This window comes from Hylobates moloch, unplaced genomic scaffold (assembly GCF_009828535.3).
Source record: "Hylobates moloch isolate HMO894 unplaced genomic scaffold, HMol_V3 SCAFFOLD_1, whole genome shotgun sequence".
Taxonomy (NCBI): Eukaryota; Metazoa; Chordata; class Mammalia; order Primates; family Hylobatidae; genus Hylobates; species Hylobates moloch.
In genome coordinates, this window is record NW_026652276.1 from 80832676 (window position 1) to 80859244 (window position 26569).

The 26569-nt window shown below is 34.3% G+C and overlaps 1 protein-coding gene across 3 annotated transcripts in view; it reads right to left on the minus strand.

Moving 5' to 3' along the window:
• The window catches only part of SLC4A10 (solute carrier family 4 member 10), a 270598-nt gene that overhangs the window by 193913 nt on the left and 50116 nt on the right, over positions 1 to 26569 (minus strand). For all 3 annotated transcript variants that reach the window (XM_032755567.2, XM_032755570.2, XM_058441626.1), the window contains exon 2: positions 12570 to 12651. In XM_032755567.2, the coding sequence (XP_032611458.1) occupies positions 12570 to 12651 (82 nt within the window). The remainder of the gene's footprint in view (positions 1 to 12569; positions 12652 to 26569) is intronic.

Below are 26569 nucleotides of genomic sequence, written 5' to 3' on the forward strand. Positions count from 1 at the left end.
GGTGTGTTTTTTAAGGTTGGGGGAGGGGTTGCAGTCACACAGACAAGATTCTGATAAGTTCATATTCAGGGTTGTTTTGACTGAAAATTAGAATTTATAATTTTACAAAGTCAGATTATCCTTTTAGATATGTATTTTTTATTAAACATATCTCTTCCTATGAAAATAGAAACATGGCAAATAATATCTAAATATTGTTGGGCACTTAAAAATATTTTTATCCAGGCTCAAGCTTAATTTGGAAGAAAATTGTAAACTATATTCTATTTGAATTACTTTACATGCAATAAAGTAATTTTTCCCTGAGAATGAGATCTAAAGAATTAATAGATTAAATCGAAGTGAAGGAATCTTTTCTAAATCATTAATTTATATGAGCTGCTCTGAAGAAAGCATTAGAAATGTGTAAAAGCTTATTTCAAAAGTGATCATAATAGAAAAATAATTTGACTTAATTTCAATATAATAAAGGCTAAGACTTTTAAATTGCCTGAAACTGATACTGAGCTTTTCATTAAGGCAGGTATTGTGTGGGTGGACATTGTGAAAGCCCTGTTTAGAGTGCCACAGTCTTATAAGGGCATACTTGGCTAACAAGTGAGCCATTCAGAAATGTACATTGGTTGAAGTCTCACTGTCCTTTTTGTTTTGTAAGAAAACTCTGCTATAATGACAGATTCCATTTTAAGCCTTCTAACATTTATGACTGTTGTCTTCTTGTGAGTCAGGAATATTGTGATGAGTGATTAGTCTGGTTATGGGGAGATATATTCTATTCTTTTAGCATAGCTATAGTGTCATTACATAATAAATACATATTTTGTCATCTAATTAAATAAAATAATCCACACTCCACTGTGCCATAAAAGCATAACAATCAAAGTTCATTTTTCTCTTATTTTCTTGTTCTGACATGATGGATATGCACTGGTAATAAAAATAAATAAAACGTCGTTTGCAGTAATATGAATGCCACTCAAACTCACTATGGTTTGTAGTACACTGAGTAGCAGTGTGAACCAAGATGGAGCCACATATATTCTTTTTTTAATTTTTTTATTTTTTTCACTTTAAATATATACAATTTTATTTGTCTATTATTGTCAATATATATAGGGGAAAGAAAACAACTGTCATTGAGGATATGGAGAAATTAGGACAAACATATACTGCTGATAGGAATATAAGATAGTATAGCCACTTTGAAAAACATTTTTTTTTATTATACTTTAGGTTTTAGGGTACATGTGCACAATGTGCAGGTTTGTTACATATGTATCCATGTGCCATGTTGGTTTGCTGCACCCAGTCACTCGTCATTTAGCATTAGGTATATCTCCTAATGCTGTCCCTCCCCCCTCCCCCCACCCCACAACAGTCCCTGGAGTGTGATGTTCCCCTTCCTGTGTCCATGAGTTCTCATTGTTCAATTCCCACCTATGAGTGAGAACATGCAGTATTTGGTTTTTTGTCTTTGCGATAGTTTACTGAGAATGATGATTTCCAGTATCATCCATGTCCCTACAAAGGACATGAACTCATCATTTTTTATGGCTGCGTAGTATTCCATGGTGTATATGTGCCACATTTTCTTAATCCAGTCTATTGTTGTTGGACATTTGGGTTGGTTCCAAGTCTGCTATTGTGAATACTGCTGCAATAAACATACATGTGCATGGGATATTCTTTGTCACAACTACTCAACTCTACCATTGTCGTGCAAAAGCAGCTATACACAAAATGTAATTAATGAACATGGCCATGTTCCAATAAAGCTTTATTAATGAACATTAAAGTCTGAATTTCATGCAATTTTATATCAATATTATTTTGATCCTTTCCTATCATTTTAAAATGTAAAAATTATTCTTAGCTCAAAGGCCATGCAAATAAAGGTGGCAGGAAAAAATTGGCCAATAGGCCATTGTTTGCTAATATCCTTGGCATAAGACTTTAGAGGTAAAATATTAGAAAGTAGAGGACCAGCCCTAATTTTTTACTTTTTTTCTTTTCTTTATTTTTAAAACTGTTTTTCACTTTAGTTGCAAAATATTATATTATAATTATGAGATATACACTTATTATATTTGGCTTTTTAGTCTAAAACACTTGAAATTACAATAATCCTAGTTAGAAAACAATTTTAGTTATCTTTAAGAGCTCAGGAATGTACTGGGTGAAATGAGAAAAGTAGGAGAATACTACCATTGATAGAATTATGTTGTATAATAGCTTTGTGCTAGGTGCTTCACTTATATTATCTTTGAACTTTGGGTCTTGCTATGGTTTAGATATGGTTTGTCCCCACCAAAACTCATGTTAAAATTTCATGTGGCAGTGTTGGGAGGTGGAGCCTAGTGGGAGGTGTTCAGTTCATGAGGGCAGATCCCTTATAAATGGCTTGGTGCCCTTCTCATGGTAGTGAGGGAGTTTTCACTCCTGCAAGATGGCATTAGTTCACATAAAAATTGATTATCTCTCTCAAGAGCATGTTGTTATAAAGCAAGGATATTTCTTGAGTTTTGCCCTTTCACACATGGCCACTTCCACTTTGACCTTCCACCATGTTATGATGATGCACAAAAGCCCTCACCAGAAGCCAAGAAGATGCTGGTGCCATAGTTTTTGAACTTCTCAGCCTACAGGACTGTGACCTAAATAAACTTCTTTTCTTCATAAATTACTCAGGTATTCTGTTATAGTAACACAAAACAAGCTAAGACAGGTCTACAGTGTACTATATGGCCCCAAAAGGAAATAAACTAGTAAGCCAATTCTTTTTGCCCAAATGCAATGAGCAAAAGAATATCAAGATGGGGCATTATTTTCTCTATTAAGCTTTTGACTTAAAAGATTTTAATATCTGCTAAAAGAAATACAGTTTTTTCAAAGTATCTTTAAATTTAATTTGCAGGCCAAGATTTTATTATTATTTTAACTTTTTCATTAAAGTTATACTTTTATGAATTCCTGAATATCAGATTAAAATGTTATCAGATTTATATTTGTATATGCAATGTAATTAGAAACCTCTGTATTTATGTGTTAAATGTTTGAATATCTGAAGAACGTTAATTAGGCACCTAATTACATTATAAATTAAAGGTATTGCATGATCAGTGAGGTATTATTGAAATATATATGAATGACACTCAATGCAACACATTTTTTAGTACCTATCCAGTTTAAATAAAAGTACTGGATCCCAGGGAGAATGCAACAATGTAAAAGATGCTCCTCAAGCTGATAAACAACTTCAGCAAAGTCTCAGATTACAAAATCAATGTACAAACATCACAAGCATTCTTATACACCAATAACAGACAAACAGAGAGCCAAATCATGAGTGAACTCCCATTCACAATTGCTTCAAAGAGAATAAAATACCTAGGAATCCAACTTACAAGGGATGTGAAGGACCTCTTCAAGGAGAACTACAAACCACTGCTCAATGAAATAAAAGAGGATACAAACAAATGGAAGAACATTCCATGCTCATGGATAGGAAGAATCAATATCGTGAAAATGGCCATACTGCCCAAGGTAATGTATAGATTCAATGCCATCCCCATCAAGCTACCAATGACTTTCTTCACAGAATTGGAAAAAACTACTTTAAAGTTCATATGGAACCAAAAAAGAGCCCGCATTGCCAAGTCAATCCTAAGCCAAAAGAACAAAGCTGGAGGCATCACGCTACCTGACTTCAAACTATACTACAAGCCTACAGTAAACAAAACAGCATGGTACTGGTACCAAAACAGAGATATAGATCAATGGAACAGAACAGAGCCCTCAGAAATGACGCCGCATAGCTACAACTATCTGATCTTTGACAAACCTGACAAAAACAAGAAATGGGGAAAGGATTCCCTATTTAATAAATGGTGCTGGGAAAACTGGCTAGCCATATGTAGAAAGCTGAAACTGGAACCCTTCCTTACACCTTATACAAAAATTAATTCAAGATGGATTAAAGACTTACATGTTAGACCTAAAACCATAAAAACCCTAGAAGAAAACCTAGGCAATACCATTCAGGACATAGGCATGGGCAAGGACTTCATGTCTAAAACACCAAAAGCAATGGCAACAAAAGCCAAAATTGACAAATGGGATCTAATTAAACTAAAGAGCTTCTGCGCAGCAAAAGAAACTACCATCAGAGTGAACAGGCAACCTACAAAATGGGAGAAAATTTTCGCAACCTACTCATCTGACAAAGGGCTAATATCCAGAATCTACAATGAACTCAAACAAATTTACAAGAACAAAACAAACAACCCCATCAAAAAGTGGGTGAAGGATATGAACAGACACTTCTCAAAAGAAGACATTGATGCAGCCAACAGACACATGATAAAATGCTCATCATCACTGGCCATCAGAGAAATGCAAATCAAAACCACAATGAGATACTATCTCACACCAGTTACAATGGCCATCATTAAAAAGTCAGGAAATAACAGGTGCTGGAGAGGATGTGGAAAAATAGGAACACTTTTACACTGTTGGTGGGACTGTAAACTAGTTCAACCATTGTGGAAGTCAGTGTGGCGATTCCTCAGGGATCTAGAATTAGAAATACCATTTGACCCAGAAATCCCATTACTGGGTATATACCCAAAGGATTATAAATCATGCTGCTATAAAGACACATGCACACATATGTTTATAGTGGCACTATTCACAATAGCAAAGACTTGGAACCAACCTAAATGTCCAACAACGATAGACTGGATTAAGAAAATGTGGCACATATACACCATAGAATACTACGCAGCCATAAAAAATGATGAGTTCATGTTCTTTGTAGGGACATGGATGAAACTGGAAACCATCATTCTCAGCAAACTATTGCAAGAACAAAAAACCAAACACCGCATGTTCTCACTCATAGGTGGGAATTGAACAATGAGAACACATGGACACAGGAAGGGGAACACCACACACCGGGGACTGTTGTGGGGTGGGGGTGGGGGGAAGGACAGCATTAGGAGAGTGAATGGGTGCAGCACACCAACATGGCACAGGTATACATATGTAACAAACCTGCACATTGTGCACATGTACCCTAAAACTTAAAGTATAATAATAATAATAAAAGATGAAAATTTCTCCCTCAATGAGTTTATAATCAAATAACAAAGACATATAGATATGTAAAACAATTATATAAGAAAAGGCATGAACTTTCATAAAGAGAGGTTAAGAGGAGAAAGATATTTATTATTATTATCTGGGGAAAGATGATAACTCTTAGAAGGTAACACTAATGGATGGGCAGAATGAGCATTCTATTTTTGTGTGGAGGAAAACACTAGCAAATGAAGGATATGAGAAGGTGTTAATTTGGCATTGGACAATACAGAAAGTTTTTGAACAGAAAGTCTGTAATAATATTCCTAATGTTTTACTACTTCTATGTTCTCAGACTGTAGAAAGTAGCAGAAATTATGTTATAAGCACTTCCTAAAACATGGGAAATAACATTCTCTCTCTCTAAGTAGGTTGTCTATATAACAATGATTTGGAAAAGAAATTCAACCTGTGTAGACCCAATGCAGGTTATAACATGTGTAATGTTAAGAAACAAAGAGATGTAATGAGTAAAACTGTTGGCATCTTATACCATATGCAAAAATTAACTCAAAATGAATCAAAAACTTAAACTTCAAGACCCAAAACTATAAAGTTCTTAGAAGGAAACTGATATGGTTTGGCTCTGTGTCCCCACCCAAATCTCATCTTGTAGCCCCATAAATCCGATATGCTGTGAAAAGAACCCAGTGGAAGATGACTGAATCATGGGGTGGGTGTTTCCCGTGCTGTTCTTGTGATAGTAAATGAGTCTCAGGAGATCTGATGGATTTAAAAACGGGAGTTTCTCTGCCCAAGCTCTCTCTCTTTTTGCCTGCTGCCATCCGTGTAAGATGTGACTTGCTCCTCCTTGAATTCCGTGATTGTGAGGCTTTCCCAGCCACATAGAACTGTAAGAGCATTAAACCACTTTCTTTTGTAAATTGCCCAATCTCGGGTATGTTTTTATCAGCAGCGTGAAAATGGACTAACACAGAAACATAGGAAAACATTTCATCATATTGAATTTGGCAAAGATTTCCTGGCTATGACATTGAAAGCATAGGCAATAAAGGTAAAATATACAAAATGAACTGTATCAAACTAAAAAATGTCTGTGCATCAAAGGACACACCCAATAGATCTAATAGGCAACATATAGAATAGGAGAAAATATTGACTAATCATGTATCTGATAAGAGGTTACTGTCTAGAATACATGAAGACCTCCTACAACTCAATAACAATAAAACAGCCATGTTAACCTAATAATAATTAAAAATTTTTTGACCCTATTAAATTTTTTTAAAAATTAAAAATAAATTTTAATTTTTAAAAAAATTAAAAATTAATTTAAAATTTTTTTATTTAAAAATTTGATAGGGTTAAATGTCCATTCAAATCACTTGCCTGTTAAAAAAATTGACAAAGGACTTGAATGGACATTTCTCAAAGTTGATATACAAGTGAGCAACAAGTACATGAAAAATGCTAAACATCAGTATTAGGGAAATGCAAATCAAAACTACAGTGAGATATCACCTCAAGTCCATTACCATAACTATCAAAACACACACACACACACACACACAACAGAAAATAAGTGTTGGCAAGGATGTGGAGACCCCTTGCACATTTTTGTTGGGAATGTAAAATGGTGCAGCCACTACGGGAAACAGTATGGCAGTTCCTCAAAAAATTAAAAATAGAATTATCACGTGATCCACTATTCCCACTTCTGGGTATATCTTCAAAAGAATTGAAAACAAGATCTCCAAGAGATATTTTCACATCTATGTTCACAACCACACTATTCACAATAGTGAAGCAACTCAAAAGTTCTACAGTTGAAAGGACAGGGGAAATGTGGTATATGCAAGGAGATGTTATTCAACTTTAAAAAAGGAGAAAATTCTGACTCATGCTACAACGTCACTGAAACTTGAGGACTTTATATACTAAATAAAATATGTCAGTCATGAAAAGACAAACAGTATATGATTCAATTTGCATGAAATATCTAAAGTAGCTAATTTCATAGAAACAGAAGGTAGAATGGTTGTTGACAGGAACTGGGGGCAGAAGAAAAGGGGAGTTATTGTTTGTATAGCAAGTTTCAATTTTGCAAGATGAAAAAATTCTGGATATTGGTTGCATAACAATGTGAATATACTTAACATTACTGAACTGTACACTTGCAATACTGATGAAAATCAGTATGCCTCTGAGGGGGAATGGCAGAGTTTCGTCTCAAGTTCTGCTGCTTTTAAAGACCTAAAGTATGCATCAGTGTGGTCACAACAGAAACTTGTCACATCCTAGAGGATGATTGGACTATTTCAAACTCAACTAACTAGTAGCACCAATTTCAGCTAACGTTTAAGATAGTAAATCTTGTGCTATTCCTATTTGATCTACATAAAAATATTTTCAAATAATTAAGAAAAACAGTCCATTGTTTAATAGCATCTCCTTGATTGATAATTGATCACTGCATTCAAAATGGCTGAAATTATAGCACATCACCCTTAGCTATTAAATTTTCTTCTCTTTATAATCATTTAAGTAGTTAATAGATCATATTATTTAAGTAACTTGCTTCATTAATTTACTCTTATGCCTGCAGAAGATACAACTATGTTCATATGTGAAAAAAATAAAATATCCATTAAATTTTAAAAAGTGCCATCATTCATTCTGAGAAAAACTGGACAGGACAAAGGTGAACAATGAAGAGAGAACTGAGGTGAATAAGAGTAACTGAAGGGGCACTGGGTTATTTTCACTGAGTCCCTATAGAAACTCGCCTCACCTCTTCATGCATCCACCCTGGAGTTTAAGGCTCAGTATAGAGTGGCATTCTCTTTCATGTTGTTTTTTAATCAGATTCACTGAGAAACAGACACCGAAATGCGTCTCTCTTACCAAGACCTCCAACATACTTGCCACTTCCTGGTCACTGGGTTAATATGGTGAAACAATGTGAAGTTCTGGATAACATTCACTCATCCAAATCCTCTTGGACTCTATTATGACAGAAGGTAGGAGAGTTAACATAGCCCTGGAGCAAGACTATAAATATGTACTGTTGTACTTCCCACAGGAATGGTAACTACCTCTGGTACTCCTTTTTGATAGTAATTGGGAGAAAAATGCATTTTCCAGATCAATAGCTGCATACCATGTTCCTGAGGCTGTGTTATCCTGCTGTAGCCAAGATCCCACATCTGATATGGCAGCTGAAATTGGCGCTACCAGTTGGGTGAATCTGAAGTAGTCCATTACCATCCTCTAGGATGTGACAAGTTTCTGTTGTGGCCACACTGACACATACTTTAGGCCTTTAAAGCAGCAGAAACTTGAGAAGAAACTCTGCCATTCTCCCTCAGATGCAACACTGATTTTCATTTACTATCATGGACAAATCAAGTAGTTTAGAGTCCCCTAAGCCACTACAATAGTTCTTAACTCCACAAGCTAAATAACCAATGTGGTGCTCCTGCCAAATACCAAGTAAGTCTATCGGTACTATTCAGGGAACAGGGAAATGATCAATTGGAGGATTGGCTTTCCTAGGAAACAGATTCTGAGATATGTGTTCAGGGAGTTTGTTGAAGAGAACTGTCAGCAATAACAACACTGAAGGATTATGGGAAGCAGCATTTGTTTGGTACAGGGAGAGCTTGAAATTACGGTGCAATTGCAGTAGAGGTCTCAACTGATTCCACATGGAACTCTGATGCTGGGACAGCCCTTCAGAGTTGTCTCATATTGAGGCAAGGGGGCTAGGCTTTTGTAAGCCTTCATTGACTACAGGGTCATGTACTTATTGAGTTGTACTCATTCAGTAAACCACAGGGGAGGCAGCTCCCATAGGCAAGAGGCAGCTCCTTTCAGCTGAAGGTAATTCTTGGGGAGGAACGTAGGTATAAGCCATAAAGCAGGCAACACCTCTGGCAACTGAGGAAATAAATACCTCAGTCCTTAAAGGGGAATATTGGTGGTTCACTGTAACATCCACTGCTAAGGTTTCCAGATTTAGCAAATAAAAAATAATAAATAAAAATATTGCATGGGATGTACCTATACTAAAAAGTTGTTTATTATTTACCTGAAATTCAAATTTATCTGGGCATCTTATGTTTTATCTGACATGTGTTAAAGGGAAAATAGAAGAAAGAATTTTAAGGGTATTAATGTATTTCCCATTTTATAATCTTATACTTAGATAGTACTCATCTCACATTGATGTGGGAGGCCAAAAACAGAAATCGCTTAACCTCAAGAATTTTTGCTCTACTCAGAATCCTGAAGTTGTCTAATTACAGAGATTCAATACCCTTCACCGTTTTTATTGCAGGAAACAGAAGTAGATTAAAAAGAACACTCTGACAGTATTAAGGAGGCTGTATAATGGGAAAGACTCAGTCCACAGTACATAGAAGAGAGAGGGAAGTAGAGCAGTGGCAGTGGGAATGGAAGGGAGAGGAGATGAGTAGAGACACCACTGAGCTAGATTAAAAGAATGTACTGACTGCATGATTTACAAAAATAGGAGGTTAATAGAAGAATCTAGTAAGATAGTTTTCTTTCTATTTTAATAGGAGGAAAAGACATAAAATTGTACAAGATATACGTAAAATAAACAGATTTAGAGAGAGAAAATTATACAGTTGATATATCATTTAGCAGAATGTATAATACACATATGAAGAAATTAACTAATATACCAATCTGTTGGTATTGAGCAGGGGATCATTTCCCATTAAATATATTGCACCTGAGACTTTACAGATATTTTTAAACATCTGGCATTTCTACAACCTGTATTCAGGATGTGACATTAACACCAATAATTTTATTAAATAAATATATACACATAAGTCCTGAGAAACACTCATTTTCAAATGTAAAATTTTAAGAGTTTATTTTTTTAAATGTGTTTGTCTATAATAGCAATTCCCAACTCCATTTTATTTAAAATATTTATTGTGCATTAACTGCCTTAATAAAGAAGCTCTTTAAAAGTGGAGTTTTGTTCTTTTCCTTTAAATTGCAAAAAAGGAGGATACTACAGTTTGAATGTGTCCCCAAAAGGCGTGTGCTGGAAATTTAATCCCTGGTGCAACAATTTGTGAGGTGGGGCCTAATGGGAAGTATTTAGGTCATGAGAGCTCCACTCTCAGGAATGGATGGATTAATGTGGATTATCAAAAGGCTTGAGACTGTGAGTTCAAGCTCTCTCCCCGCTCTCATCCTTCCACACTCCACCATGGGAATGATACAGCACAAACGTCCTCACCAGATATGGACCTCCCAATCTTGGACTTCTCAGTCTCTGGAACTGTTAGGTATCAATTTCTTTTCTTTATAAATTATCCAGTCTGTGGTATTCTGTTATAGTAACACCAAACAGAAGATGAATTACCATCGCCATTATCTCAATAATGCTACCTTTCTCCTTGATGATCTCCCACTTACTCACGTGATATTCTGCTGCCAGCTGATTCTTGCTGAACTACAATACCCATCACTTCACTCTTTCACTATTTCCTGACTCTGGCTAATGGATCCAGAACAACTAATACATCTATTAAATTTTTGCGTGCATCACAACAGAACCCTCCATAGCATCTTCAAATGCTAGATTGTTTATTTAGTATGGGCTGTGTGTAACACAAATACTAGAACATCAATATAAACAGATTTTCTTTCCTATTTTCCTTCAAAATTGTAAAATTCAATGTTAATTTGCATTCTATAGTTAATTTTAATCACCAATGACTTAATCACAGTTATTAGCTTATTGGATTCAATTACCCATAACTGAAATCAGTAAATAGAACAAAATCTGGCTAATCCAATTGTGCTCTACCAATCAGAAATCTCTTTTAGCAAGAATTGCACACTGTTGTCTATATTTCTTAACTATGCCAAGCAAAGCATATGTAACATATGTAGGTATAACAATTAAAATGATCTTAGTAAACGCTATTTTTTATTAAGTATTTTCCAATAAAAAGGACCATTCACCATCTTTAAACTCAAGATGATTTTTCCTTGGAATTGAGTATATTTCTAAGCTACCATCTTGCTTTGTTAGTTTTCTTGGTGTCATAGCATGACATAAATAGGAAGGTAAATATGTCGTTTTAAAAAATGTAATGGCATTTCAAACTCAAAGATAAGTTATTTTTATGTTATCCATTACCAGTCTAGATTTTTCAAGGTTTTGCTCCCTTAAATTTATGTAATGAATGTGGATAGCATAGCAAATCAATAGGCCCACCCAGTAAGCATAACCTTCTTAGATCTGAGTATGTTTGTGCAACAAGCAAAATGTCAGGCAAATAGTTGGTATAGTTGTTGAGAGTTGTTTCTAAATATTATAGTAATTCTCCTATTATGTCAGTGTTGTGACTAAAGATAAGATCCAAGAACAATTAATTTAATTGTACTATAAATGGTTACATTACAAGGCTTAAAATGAAAAAACCCTTACCTCTCAACTCAGTGGTTTATTGGGAGCTGTCTCTGATGACGTGTACTTAAGATCACCTTGCTTTTATTTTTCAGTCGAAAGATGACAAATACTATACCTTGTATCTCATTAGTAACAATTTCTCATTAGTAACAATTAGCTAATCCTGTATGTACATTAAATGTTGGTATAACAATAATTGACAATATTTACACAACTCTTTTGCCAGGTACTATTCTAAGTAATTTTCCCTTCATTCTCATAGGAAAAACTACGAAATATATTCCATTATTATCCTTGCTTTAACAGTTCAGGACCCTGAGGTTCAGAAAAGGTAACTAACTGGCTGAAGTTCCTATGACAAATAAGGGGCAGCACTGGTATTTGAATCCACTGCACTCTGGTTTCAGAACCCATACAGTTAACCACCGGGCCATACTACCTCCCTGTTGAATTAGTCATCCTTCTTCCTATTAAAGAGAACACACAAAAATGGTGACTATACCTCTCTCCTTTATATATATATATATATGTGTGTGTGTGTGTGTGTGTGTATATATATATATGAGTAAAATGAGAATTCCAATTGTTCTTACCTCTCTTCCAGTGACAGCCTACTCTGACAACATAGGCTGAGTTAGATGCCCCTCCCTCTCCTGTCCTACATTCACCTCTCATACAGCACTTGATATGCTGATCTGTCATCATGTCTCAATTGATTGTAATTACATGAAGCAAGGATATTGAAAGATTGACACACAGTACAGTGCTTGGAATATAGTAGGGGTTCAATAAATGTCTGTTGGATGAACTGATGCTTCTTACTGATTTCAGGTCTGCATATTGACATTCCAAACTGTACCAAAACAATCAGATGTACCCCTCCCCAGTAAGCTACCATTACTCTGATACCAACTTTTGCAATTCTTCACAATGTGACAAACTACATTTATCTGTGAAATACTTTTGGAAAGCACACTGATAGCTATCCCAAGAAAAAAGGTCTTACCTTCTAAATCTTCTTTCTCAAAGTGTGTTTTGAGAATAGAACGAGTTCCACCTCTATCCACAACTGCTTCTTCATCATTTCTCTGTTAAATGAGGATAAGGAAGATTAAATGATAACACACATATTATCTTAATTTCAAAAAACAAATCTTGATATAATCTAATATTTCAAGGTTTAATTCAGTCATTTAAATCTAGTTGTTCATGAGTAGTCTATTTGATTATTAAGTGTTGGCTCAAAAAGAATAGTAAAATAAATTTGACCACATATTTGAAGAAATATCATCTGTTTTTTTATAACATTGGAGGCAGTCAAACATTCCAGTTGGCACTATTTGTTAGTGAGATGTAAAACAAAAAAAAATAGTTATTCTATCAATTTAGTAACATGCATTTTTATCCTTGATAAAGAATTCTTGTTAACAAGATGACATTTTGAACTATGCAAGGAAAATATGAAAATCATTAGTATTAACACCACTAATGCTATGGCAGGGTAAAATAATTCCACTGTCATTAAAAATGGGATTGGGGGATCTAATCTCTTGAAAGCAATTAGTAGCAATTATTAGATAAAAGGCAACTCTAATTACTTTGCTTCAGTATAATGCATTTTATTGAAACTAAACAGTAAATTATGATCATGTGCATTAAACCTTCTAGTGTCTCTCTATATTTTTGCCAATTTAGAATGAGTGGATAGAGACTATGTCTTCTGAGTACTAAACACATGCTGAAAATAATACAGCCACTAATTTGGTACTCAAAAAATAATGGGCGGGGGGGCTGAATATAATCCATTTTGACAATGCAGGAATAGACAAAATATGAAATTCTGAAAGAAATAAAATGTAAACTATTATATTTCCAACTTTTATCTGGTTGTGCACACCTCTATAAAAATTACCTTAAAAGTGAACACTGAGCACAAAAGGAGAAATAAAAAGATAGACTAAAGGTGAGTGAAGCTTCCAAGATCTATTCCTGTCTATTCCGGTATATGACTAGTAGAAAAAAGGTTTTTGTTTCCTCTTTGAAAGCCAGAGTATGCTGAAAAGAAATTTTAAAAAAAATTAAATTTAAAATGTAAAAACATTTTTTTCTTCTATCCATCAACTACATTGGAGCATCAGACATTGGGGACCTGCCTTTCTTCCATTAAGGAAGAAGTCTTTTGACAGAGTGCCATAATACGTAGTAGTGAATACAAGAGTCATGGGAATCCAGAAAAGAAAGAAATTACTGTTAATTTAAGAGCGTGGACAGAACAGAGAGGGGGGAGGAAAAAAAATTCAAAGTCTCAATCTTGGAGAATTCTTATAAATAGCACGCATGAAAAATTACAGTAAGGAGAAGAGAAATGGAAGAAGAATCAATAATGTCAAACAACATATAGACATTTTTTAAAATGATGCAAAATTATTTTCCAGTGTTGTTGAACATGGACTACATGATCATTGGTAACCTTGTGAGGGGAACATATAAGGAAAATGCGAAAGTCAAAATCTAATCAAGCAAAATTAATGAGGTGATCTATCATGAAGAAATGAGGAAAGAGGATATAGTTCTTGCCTTGCAAAGCACTGCTGATTCTCATTAGCTTACCCCCCACTACATATCTTTGCTTTTAGACCTTTGACTAGACTTAAGTTCCAGTGGGCCTTGAAAGGTGAGGTACAAAACGTGACCCACAAGGAGTTGAGCTACATTCCAAATAACTGCAAGATGTTTCCAATTTATACAGACAGAAATACAGGAAACATATGTGGGAATGGATATTAAGGGTGTTGAGGTAATAATGGAAGGAATATAACACTGGCTCAGGCTGACTTTATTGGTATGGGCCCACTAAGCAGAGATTCTACATTTAATGTCATCATTCAAGGGGTTAGAAAGGGCTTCTAACAGTTTGGTTAGTCGGCTAAAACATGAACCAAAAAATGGGCTATACTAAATGAAGTTGAAATTCCAGAACTGCTTTGTTACACTGTAGAGGAAAGTATATGAAGGCTTAGGAAAACTGAATTGTTAGAGTAGATTTATAATTTAAGGCCTGCTTGCCCATACCAGGAGGGTCCAGAAGACGCAGCTTTCACCATGACTATGGGAAATGAATTTGTGATAGGAACCCTAGCATCCTTGAAGAGCTCTATGGTCTCTTTCCTCTGTGGGTCAGCAATTACAAGGGAACTGCTGTCATCAAACTGGAATCCTAAAACGGAATCGGATAATTAGATCCCAGGCAGGACAGGGGCCAAAAGACAAAACATAATCACTAAAGATGGGTGTGGTTACCATATAAACAGTAGTAAAAACAGTAATCAGAATAGTCTGATTCAGAGACCTATGGTATTGGTTAGTTGATCAAGGTGTCACTAGAAGTGAAATAGATGGGAAGTCTACTAAATTCTGATATGATCTGTAGAAGCAAAAAAGGTCAGGTTCTAGGTCAGTAAACAAGTCTAACTTGAATCATAAGAAGAGTCATGGTCTTTCTATCAATGTCCATACTTGAGCCAATTTACAGACCCAGAACCTCTTGAATGAAGGAGAGGCCAGATCCACTAGAGAAAGGATCTTGCTACACTGCCAAAAATTTGTAGTCTTTCTCACAGCCTTCCCCAAAGAGACCAACCATCTTTTACCAGGATGTCTGTGCATTGGGGAAAAGGAAATAATCAGACTTTGGAGGAAATAACTGGACAATGTCTCTGAACTGACACTATTCCGAACAGACTGAAAATGTCACTCGGACTCACCAGCCAGAGTAGGGACTTATGGATGTCAGGTAGTCAATGAAGTTCTGGCTGAAACCTGTCTCACTGTGGATCCAGTGGGTTTCTGAACACATCTTGTGGTTATTTCCTCAGTTCAAGAATGAATAATTGAAAGAAAAATAGATTATAATTGGGGAGTCTTCAAAATCAGAGTATTTATTTTCTTTTCAAGTCAGTTAGACCTTTGCCTATCTGAAGGCTAAAGGAAAGGTGTCGATATAGAAGAGACTAAGATGCTAGGAAAGAAGTAAATAAAAATTCCCCCTAGCCCAGGTGCTAAGAAAGAATATGACTCTGATCTAAGGACTAAGCTACTAGCATTAAAGATAGGGACTCCTTTTTTCTGAGGTTTGGGGGGAAGATTGGAAGGGTTGTTACATATTCAGAGATATTCTGACCAAAGAAAATGGTAGGTGAGGAACCTTCTACTAGGTGGCTTTGTTTTGGGGGGCAAACTGAGAAGTGATATCATCTTCCAATGGTAACAGAGCAAGTAAATGAAGAAACTGAGACATTGAGAAGAATAAAAATTCCAAATCCTTTTCGAGAATGATATTTTAGTTGACATTATCAGGGCCTTTTTATGGATAATCAGAACAGATAACTATTCCCATCAGTTTTAATTTCAGATGACCAAGGCAAAGGATTCTAAGAGAAAAATATCACAATATTTTCTGCTTCCTTTGGATAACATATTAAAAACAATTAAAACCCCTGTAAGAGCAGAGTATAGCAAGTTCCACCATTCTTAGACATTAACAATCTGTTTCCACTTAACTTTTCTGATTAGTTTACTACTGTCTTAGAAAGGAGTTCAGGGAGTTGGATACTGAACTGGTAAATGAGGTTTGAGGTATATGGTTAAGTGTTTTCCTAACTACTTATGAGGATGGCATAAATAGCAGTGTTAAAACACAAGAAGTTATAGTCAGGTATCTGAAGTAGGGATAAGTACAACTAACACACATCATGTTTTATACCAAATACAGTTTAAAAATGCTTATGTCTGTGAAAAAGCCTGAATATATATACATATATATATGTGTGTATATATATGTATATATATATACACGCACACACACACACATATATAAATAAAACACACACATATATACATACACACATATATATATATATGCTTCTTAATTCTTTAACAAAACCTTGATAAAGATTTTTGCCTCCATGTTTTACAAATCAGTACTTTCAGGTAAAGGATTATAGATACATTTCAACCAAGGAGGTCAGCTCTCCTGTGCATCACACATCGCAAAATACATAGTGGAAAGATACGTTTTTAGCCTGTGGGCTTGTATCTTTCTGACAACATATGCTGAGACAGATCAGGGCTAAGTGTCTGCAATCAGAGTTAAAGAAATGTATGAATGGAAAAAAATTTTTTAAAATGAAAATAAAACAGGATTCACAGCCATTGCTTTGCTCTCGGGCAGTTTTTAAAATGACTTGGTTAGAGCAATAAAAGCAACAGAAAAAAACTAAAAATGGGGTATATATAATTTTCCCAAACCAGACAAATACAAGTTGAAGCCTATTAAGACTCTGTTATTGATATATTTACAAAGCAAATTTATTATTTTTGCAAGACATAGTCAAATATATGTCACATGAGAATGAATCTCTGCCCTCTGAGGTGTTGTTAGGCAGAATGCCAAAAGCTAAGTCATGTATCCATGTTCAAAGGTCAAAACAAGCACTATTCCACTGCATCTTACAATGGCAGTCTCTTAAAAACAACTGCAAAATGGAAAGCTTTGTGTAAAAGACCAGAAGATGTTTTCCCCTAAGCAGTGAAACATTTAATTTTTATTTCAAGAACCTGAATCAATTTTTAATTTATACAAATGATTTTTCTCTTTATTTGTATAAGGCACCTATGCTATCCTCAACCAAAACACAATTCCATTAAATAGTTGGAAAGATACTGAGAGTGAAATTTTACAGCAGAAGTAGAAGTAGAATCTAAATAAGAAATAGTTGATTATTTAGTTCCTGTACAAGTTGCAAGTAAAAATGACTAAATTGTAATATTTATTTGAAAGAAAAATATGAGAAGCTAGAATATGAATGTAATTCAATGTAAGTGTCTCGTTTTGACGCTTCATACCCCTTTTAAATACTCACTGGATGCTTCACAGAAAAATCAAATGTATACTCTTTTAGGCAAAAAAAAATCCCAAGATACAAATTAATACTAATACATGTACTAAAATTCCTCTACTTTTGTTATAGTTTGAAAGATCATTTCAATATTATTCAAAACTTTTTAATAGAGCATTTCCCTTCCTCCTTGTTACCAAGAGCAAGTAAACATGGGGTATGATGAAGGGAATGCAGAGGGACATACAGCACCGGGTGCCAGCCTTTTGGTTACCCCAAACACATAGTAAGATAAATTTTTATTTCATTTTGTACTGAGTTACTCTCTAGATTTATTGAACATCAAACACATTAATGCATCCTAATTTCCACATGTATTTGCTCATTTAGGAGCAAATTTTAGCACTGTGTAAGGAAAACACATAAACATATTGCATTGCCCCTTAATACAATCTACCCTTGCTATACCATCAGGATAAACTTTTTTTTTTTTTTTTTTTAAGTCTTGCTCTGTCACTCAGGCTGGAGTACAGTGGCATAATCTCAGCTCACTGCAACCTCTGCCTCCTGGGTTCCTGGGTTCAACCAATTCTCCTGCCTCAGCCTCCCAAGTAACTGGGCTTAGAGGCATGCACCACCATGCCCAGCTAATTTTTCCATTTTTAGTAGAAACGGAGTTTCGCCACATTGGCCAACCTGGTCTTGAACTCCTGACCTCAGGTGATCCGCCTATCTTGGCTTCCCAAAGTGCTAAGATTACAGGCGTAAGCCACCACGCCCGGCCCCATTGGATAAACATTTATAAGATAATCGATTCCAGTAAGTAATATAGGACAGTGTTTTAAAATTTTTTTGGGCATGACCCATAGTGAGAAATACATTTTATATCTCAACATAGTCACATACTTATATATGTGTAAACAAAACAAAAATTTCACAAACCAATACTTACTATTAACAGTGCACCCCAATATTTTCTACTCTATGGTATTCTACTTCATTTGAAAATACTCATCACTATCTACTAAATTTATTTCAAGACTTAATAGGTTTTCACCTGCAAGTTGAAAAGCACTGGTAAAGACTATTGCCCTGGAACAGAGTAACAGTAACTAATCCGACAGAAATCACACCTTAAGTCCATTTACATAGGCTTCTAATCAAATGAACAAACTATAATTCATTACTTTTCAAGTTAACACTTTCCCATTTTAGAAGTGTCAGTTGTGTTAAGTTTAGGAATGGAAGAATTTTTTTGTTGTTACATTTTACTAAGCAAATATTAGAGAGCAATAGCAAAAAAAGGTTTCTAGCTCAACTTTCACATCTGAACCAGTGCATTTCCTCATGGAAGAGCAGCTAATATGGGCCACCGCATTTCATTGTTACAATGTTCACATAAAAATATCAACTATTTCTTCTGGAATTGTTTGTGAATATCATTAATCTCTTTACGAACATGTTAAAAAATACGTTATTCTGATTTACTATAACTCTTGCCCACGGTCTGAACAAAATATGTTTTTCCCAGTTTTACAAAATAAAACTAACAATAACGCCATGAGCTATAAAATTCAAATATTTTATATCCATTTTGTAAACCTTTTAGTAATTCTTTTTGCATTCTAGAATGAATAGAGGACAAAGCAGTTTATTTTCAATTCTGAATTCTTCAACTACTTCTAACCCTGTTATTCTACTCTGTTCCTTTCCTCTCCCTATAAATCTCCATTTTCATTGATTTTTTATTTAGCCTTCTACTATTACCACTGATAATCTAAGCAATTATATTTATATGTTAATATATTCTCCTTTCTTTAAAAAAAGATAGCATGCTAGAAACACTTTGTGTCTTGCTTTTCTTACTTAACAATATGTCCTGAAAATTATTTTACAGTATGTAGAGATCCTTCTTACTCATTCTATAGCTGTATAATACTCCATGATATGGATGCACCATAATTCAGTCAACCAGTCTCCTATTGACAGGCATTTGAATAGCCACCACTCTTTTACTATTACAATTATTGGCAATGGATAACCTTGTACATATATCACTTTATATTTTTGCCAGTTTATTTTTTGAGATAGACTCCTAGAAGTGGGATTGCCATGTCAAAGATTAGATGAATCTGCCATTCTGCCAGATGGTCAAAATTCCCCTTCATAAGGTTGTATCTCCCTGCTTTATTTATCATACCATTTTTAAAAAGCAACCACCATTTCTGCCTTTTTATTAGCTATTAGGACAGTATGATGTACTATATATTCTCCATTAACCCTTATAAATCTGCTTAGCACTCTTTTCCCCATGCTCTCTCTTTATAAACTACATCACCAGATTCCTTGCTTTCCACCTTCTGGTTAAGTTCAGCCATGGAGAGACCATGCCAGAGGGTTGGACCATGGGAGAAGAGAGGCATAGCCCCTGCTGGGCCATAGTATGGCAATGGCTGCATTCCTCTCTCATAGACCAAAGCTCTTGTCCTATGACTCCTTTATACCTATAGCTCTTGCCAATTTTTATTAACTGCTCCCACAACTCATTCCTTTAGGCCTAGGGGTAGTACTAGATTCCTGTTGTTGCAGGTCTCCAAGATTTCATGAACCCTAGTTGATTTCCCTTTATCATGCCCACACCTTTATATGTATTTTTTATTTCTTATATGCCCACACCTTTATAAATAGTCCTTTCATTAAACTTTCTTTATCACCCCTTTGGAGTGACCATCTGTTTCTTGCTGTGACTCTGACCTATACACATGTGTCATGTTTATTTTAATGACTAAAACTCCATGGCTTCAAATTGTGTGGAAGTGGACATGTAATTAAGATGGCAACCTACGTACATGACTTTGAGTAAGAAACATCTTTCAAAACAATACTGCTGAATAAAGGGTAGAGTAGAAAATGGCAGGGAGGAAACTTTGGATCATAAAAAATTGCTCAACAGCATGATTAATTCAAAAAAGCTTAATTTCTGCCCAAAATAAAAAAGAGGATATAAGAATAAACTTCTGGATGTGTGAAAAGAAGTGAAAAAGAATAACTAATAAAATATAAGTATGGAACACTTTCAAAGAAATTTTCTCATAACTCAAGGAATGTATGGTCTCTCTCAATCTATGGGTTAGTATCCTCATTAATATAAATAAAACATTTTCTAATATTAATTTAAGGAGCAGTAAAAATGTATGGACACATATATTTTATAAACATGACCTAAGAGCTAGTTTTTTATGTGTTTTTTATTTTCAAAGGTTTCAAACTTTTCAATTCTCATTAACGTTAAAATATTTCATAGAAAACAAAGGTTGATTTTACTCATTTCACTATGTTAAAACATGAATTTTCCAAACTTGTAACATCTCACGTACCATATTACTTTCACACTCAGATTTAATAATGTTTTGCTACTGTTTCATTAAATAACTGGAGCAAGATTTTAACTTCTTAGTTTTCTTATTCATCTTATTTCTTTTATGTTAAATTACAAAATTAAGAAAATTGAAAATTAACATTTAGATTTAATGCTAAAATTCAACATATGCATCCATTATTTACTCTAGAGTCATTCCATTTGTTCATTACCATGTAAGTTAAAGTGCAATACAAATATAAAAGACTCAACTGCTTCAGGTCTAATTGTATCATACTGCTTTAAATAGGGTGATATATATATGAGTATCAGCTCAGAGATTGCTGTGTTATAAGAATTTAAATACTAACTGAACTGAAATCTAAGCATAAGTCAAGCCTAACTTTTAATTTCACCACATATATTATAGTGCCATAAAATTTATTGGAATATTACTTTGAAATTAGGTTTTTAAACTCATATTTATTCTATGACATAGACTATACCATCTCATGATAATACAAGTTAAATCTGTTTCATCTACTGTATTACGCAAATCATATAAAATATATTTCTTCTAAGGTAGTCCAATAAATCACTCTCTCTTTCCTTACGTATTTTTATTAAAGAAGCGTTTAAGTTCCTTTCTAAAGTATCTAACTGGGGTGTTGGCATACCAACCAACCAAATTAGGTTTCATTTATTTATGCAAAGCAAATGTGTTGTTTCGTTTCATCTTTATACATACAAGAAAAAATAGAACTGAGAATAAGAATTGGAAGGTCAAATCTTCTAATGTAGGAATAGTGTTTCATTTACTTGGAAAACTCCACCAATCCAAAATGGAAAGACCAGTTGAGGGACCACACAATTAGGTCAGGGAGGCTCTGGTCTGTTGAAATGAAATAGCCCAGGATCAGGTTCAGGGTTCAAAGTTTCAGAGGTGAAAGTCCTCCAATGCTGGAGCTCCTTTTGGTTCAGGATTAAGTTCATCACAACATATAGTGTTATACTTCTGACTGTTGCTGTGACCTAAGGAATACTATCTCTCCTAGTGGGCCTAACATCTACTAGTTAAAGGATAAAAGGTATCTGAGAAGTTAAGAAAAGTTTTAATTAGTCAAAAGTATTTTAAAGGGTAGCGAAACCTGCATTTTTGCCTACTGGTTTGCTTGTTTTTAATTCTAGATTTGATTCCTGATTTGTTCTTGAGAGTCCTTCTGGAGCCTCCATTCTGCCTATGAATCCAATTTTGTACCCAGAACCTGATATTAACTGCTGCTAGATTTCCTTATTGGAACATGGACAGGATATTCCTGTCCATGCCATGTTTACTCTCTTCATGTTAACTTGCTCATAAATGCCTCATCACAAGGCTCCATCTGTCTTGCAGGCCTTCATTTATTTGTCCTGCTGTGTCCTTCCCTAAGCATCTGCCACATACTCCTTGAGTTTGATGCCCAAGTCCTCATTCTTTCTAGCGTATCCTATCTCTCTGCTGCCGATTCTCCCATTCTGGAAGGCATCAGAAAGCCAGTGCTATATAGAGACTAAGAGTTTGTATGTGCAGCCACATAACATCTAGATGCAAGTCTTGTTTTAATAAATTTCTAGCTATGTGACTTTGTGTATTTTATGTAATCTCGCTATCTTGAGTGACTTATTAACACATGTAAAATGTATGAATTTGCCTGGCATGTAGTAGGTTTTCAATAAATGTTTGTTATTATTGTTTTTTATATTATTTATATGTTGCAGGATTTCCTTCTTTTATATGGCTCAGGAATGTGACTCTGCGTGTGTGCGTGTGGTGTGTGTGTGGGATGTGTGTGTATAGATACATACATATGTATATTATATATATACCACATTCTCTTTATCCACTTATCCATTGATATATTCTTATGTACTATTGGGGCCACAAAAACCAATAGGACATGGTTCCATCCTCAGAGAGATTACAGACTTGATATGAGTGCAGTAATACAATGGTATTGTGAAGGAAATACAATAAGCGACACTCAATCATAAAGATTGTTAGTTTTTTCAGATAATGTCAGTAAAGGCTCCATTGAAAGAGACACTTGAGCTGATTTTTTTTTTAATTATACTTTAGGTTTTAAAAGATAAATGAATCTTTGCTGGGCTGACAAGGGGGAAAAGTGATAGTTTAGTCCTAAGTATCAAAACAAGAGCTGAGTTATTTGAAAAAGGGAGAAAGACATGAGCAGGACCCAGAGCAAGACTGATTTGCTGCTAAACTGCCAAGCTGGTGATTTGGTTCTCCTTAAAATCTCAATGCCTGGAAAGAAAACTTCTCTCAAACCCTAGGACAGGATTGAAAATCCTGACGTAAAAAAGTAGAACTTTGAGAAATTATATGTATGTATGTATTTGTATATAATTCTTAAAATTGCAAATTCCATGGATGGGCAAAATGGTTAACTGGAAAGATGATATAAGAATAAGGGAACCAGGAAAAGGATCTAAAGAAATTACACAGAACATGGCATAGAATTACAGAAATATAAAAAATTCAAAAGAAATAACTAAAGAGATGGAGGTTAACATGAGAAACTGAAATTGTATAAGGTAAGAATGGATAGTGAAGGAGTACTATTTTAAAATAATATGTGAGAACTTTCCAGAATTGATAGAGGACATGAATCCTCAGATTCAAGAATCATAACAAGAAAAGTGAAAGAAAATTCATGCCTACACACATTATGTGAAACAGTAGAATGAAACATTTTTAAGGCATCCAGGAAAAAAGCCACCTACAAAGAAATGACAAAATAACAAAACAGAGGAAACAAGACAAAAAATAATATATGTATTTTTTTGTTCCTCTAGGAAAAATTTTTGTTACTCTGGAAGTATATGCCTAGCTAAGCTATCATTCAATAAAGACATTTAATCTGCACAGCAAAGGAAACAATCAGCAAAAGGAAAAGGCAACCTATAGGATGGGAAAAAATATTTGCAAACCATGTATCTGGTAAGGAGTAAGGGGTTAGTATGCAAAAAATATAAGAAACTAATACAACTCAATAGCAAAATTTTTTTAAAAAAACTTAATTTTAAAATGAGCATAGGACCTGAGTAAACATTTTTCCAAAGATGACATAAAAATGATCAACAGACATACATTATGCTAAGCGAAATAAGCCAGACACAGAAAAACAAGTACTATATGATCTCACCTATATGTAGAATCTTAGATAAAAGTCAAAATCATATAAGCAGAGGGTAGAAGGTTGGTTGCCAGGGACTGAGGAGCATGTGGAAATGGGGAGATATTGGTCAAAAGGTACAAACTTTCAGTTATAAGATGAATAAGTTTTGGGGACCTAATGTGGAGCATGATGACTACAGTTAACAATATTGTATTGTTTACTTGAAATTTGCTAAGACAGTAGATCTTAAGTGTTCGCACCACACACAACACACACACGTAACTATGTATGCTGATGGATATATTGATTAACTTGATTGTGGTAATCATTATACAATGTATATCAAATCATCACTGTACACCTTGAATATATACAGTTTTTATTTGTCAATTATACTTCAATAAAGCTGGGGAAAGACACTTAATAAAACAGAAATTGAGAAAATTTCCAACCAAGACACACTTGTTAAAGGAATTCTAAGTATACGCTTCAAGAAGAAATAAAATGATCCCAGAAGGGATATCTAAGGTGGAAGATGAAATGCTGAGCCAATAAATTGATGGACCTAAACAAAACAAAATGAGTTTAAAATCAAATTTATGATTGCTAGATCCTTTTTATTTGTAAAATACTTAAAATTTTAAATAAGTTGTTTTCTAGATGAAAGTAAGGGTCATATTTTGGTTTGTATTCAAATACCTATCTTTGCTTCAACCTAAGATCATATCATTTGCAATGCTCCCAAATATCAGTATCTCCATTCCTGACAAAGTTTATATACTATGGACTTGTAGGAGACATAAGTGTCAATTGTAAGAAGGGGATGAGGATAGATGTATATATTTTTAAATGCAATTAGCAAGTTCTACTTTCTCCATCATTAATGAAACGTTGCTCTTTGTAAGTCTGTAATAATCTACAATATCAGAATACTACACAGTGTTCAGCCTTCTTATCATTAATTAGGACAGTTCTGAGTTGGCCTACATATACAAAAGTCAATGATGTGAATTATTTATATTGAAATAAGCCAAAAGTGTCTGTTATTTTAATGATTTAGAGGTAAATTAGATCTGAACAGTCAATAATTTCAAAATGAAGATGGAAAGAAGTTTCCTGATACAAGTAAAACCAACAAGTCAAAGCAGAGTGGAAATAATAAAATAATATTTGAAAGGCTTATGGATTCAATAAATTGGGAAACTTCAAGTTTTTTTTATATAAGGAGGGAGATAAATAAAACATGAGGAGATAAACTTCAATGATAAGTGTAAACAAGCAGTGGAAAAACTACTGTATTTCAGGTATAAGTTATGAAAACTGTAGTGTTTATGTAATTAATTTAAAAAGCAAAGTAACAGCTCTAATCAGGATTGTTCTTTAACCTCAATGATTATTTATTAGTGATATGTTTTATCATATAACTTAAAAAGTAGTAGAACTATTAGTATACATGTAATTTACTAAAATAATGACACTACATTTCATTGCAATTTTAAGCAAAATAACTTTCTTAATTATACAAATACTAAAAATATCTCAAAATTCAAAAGATATGGAAGAGGAAATAAAAATAACGTGGAAAAAATGAAATCAGATTTGAAATGGGACATGAGGGAATAGAAAAAGGGTGAGTAAAAATATACATAGGATTCTTGATTAATAACTTCTTAAATTTCCTACATTATTTATTCTCTTCACAAGACCAAAAATTATTTATTCTTTGTGTTAAGTTTGTATGTAATTGAGATGATGGAATTTTTTCTATTTAGAAGAACTTCATTTATTGGAAATATATGTAATTAACCTGATCTCCTCTATTTAGCATATGATAGAAACAGCTAAAACTAATTTATAGTTAGCATTGTAGCTACAAAAAGTTCCCATGTATTAAATTCATACTGTCAATTGGCACTAAGCTTAGATTTATAAGAGGCAGTAGAGTGGTAGTAAGAAAAGCTCTGAAACCAGACTGCCGAGGTTCACATCCAGTTCTGACACTTACTTATTTAGCCACGTGACTTTAAGCAAGTTCTTTGTGCTTCAATTTCCTTATGTGCAAAATTGGGATTATGTTACTTACTTAGATATTATGGTTATGAAGAGTAAATGAGTTACATGTTGCTAATACGGTTATAATGCTATCTGGGAGTTCTGTATTAGTGTTAGTGAAATAAACATACTTCATCTTATTTAATCCTCCCAAGAGCTCTAGAATCTAAATATTTTGATCCCCACTTCAAAGATGAGGAATCAGGAGCTTAATTTAAAAAGGTTAAATGACTTGTATTACAGCATAACTTGCCCAATTAAGATGAAACAATGTCAGGATTTGAATCAAAATTCTTTATTTAATGTCAACTTTTATTTTAGATATAGAGGGTACATGAGCAGTTTTGTTACATGGGAATATTGCATGATGCTGAGGTTTGATGTAGGAATCTTGTCACCCAGGTAGGGAGTACAGTACTCTGTAAGTAGTTTTTTTTTTTTTTTTTTTTTTGAGAAGGAGTCTTGCTCTTTCGCCCAGGCCGGAGTGCAGTGGCACTATCTCGGCTCACTGCAAGCTCCGCCT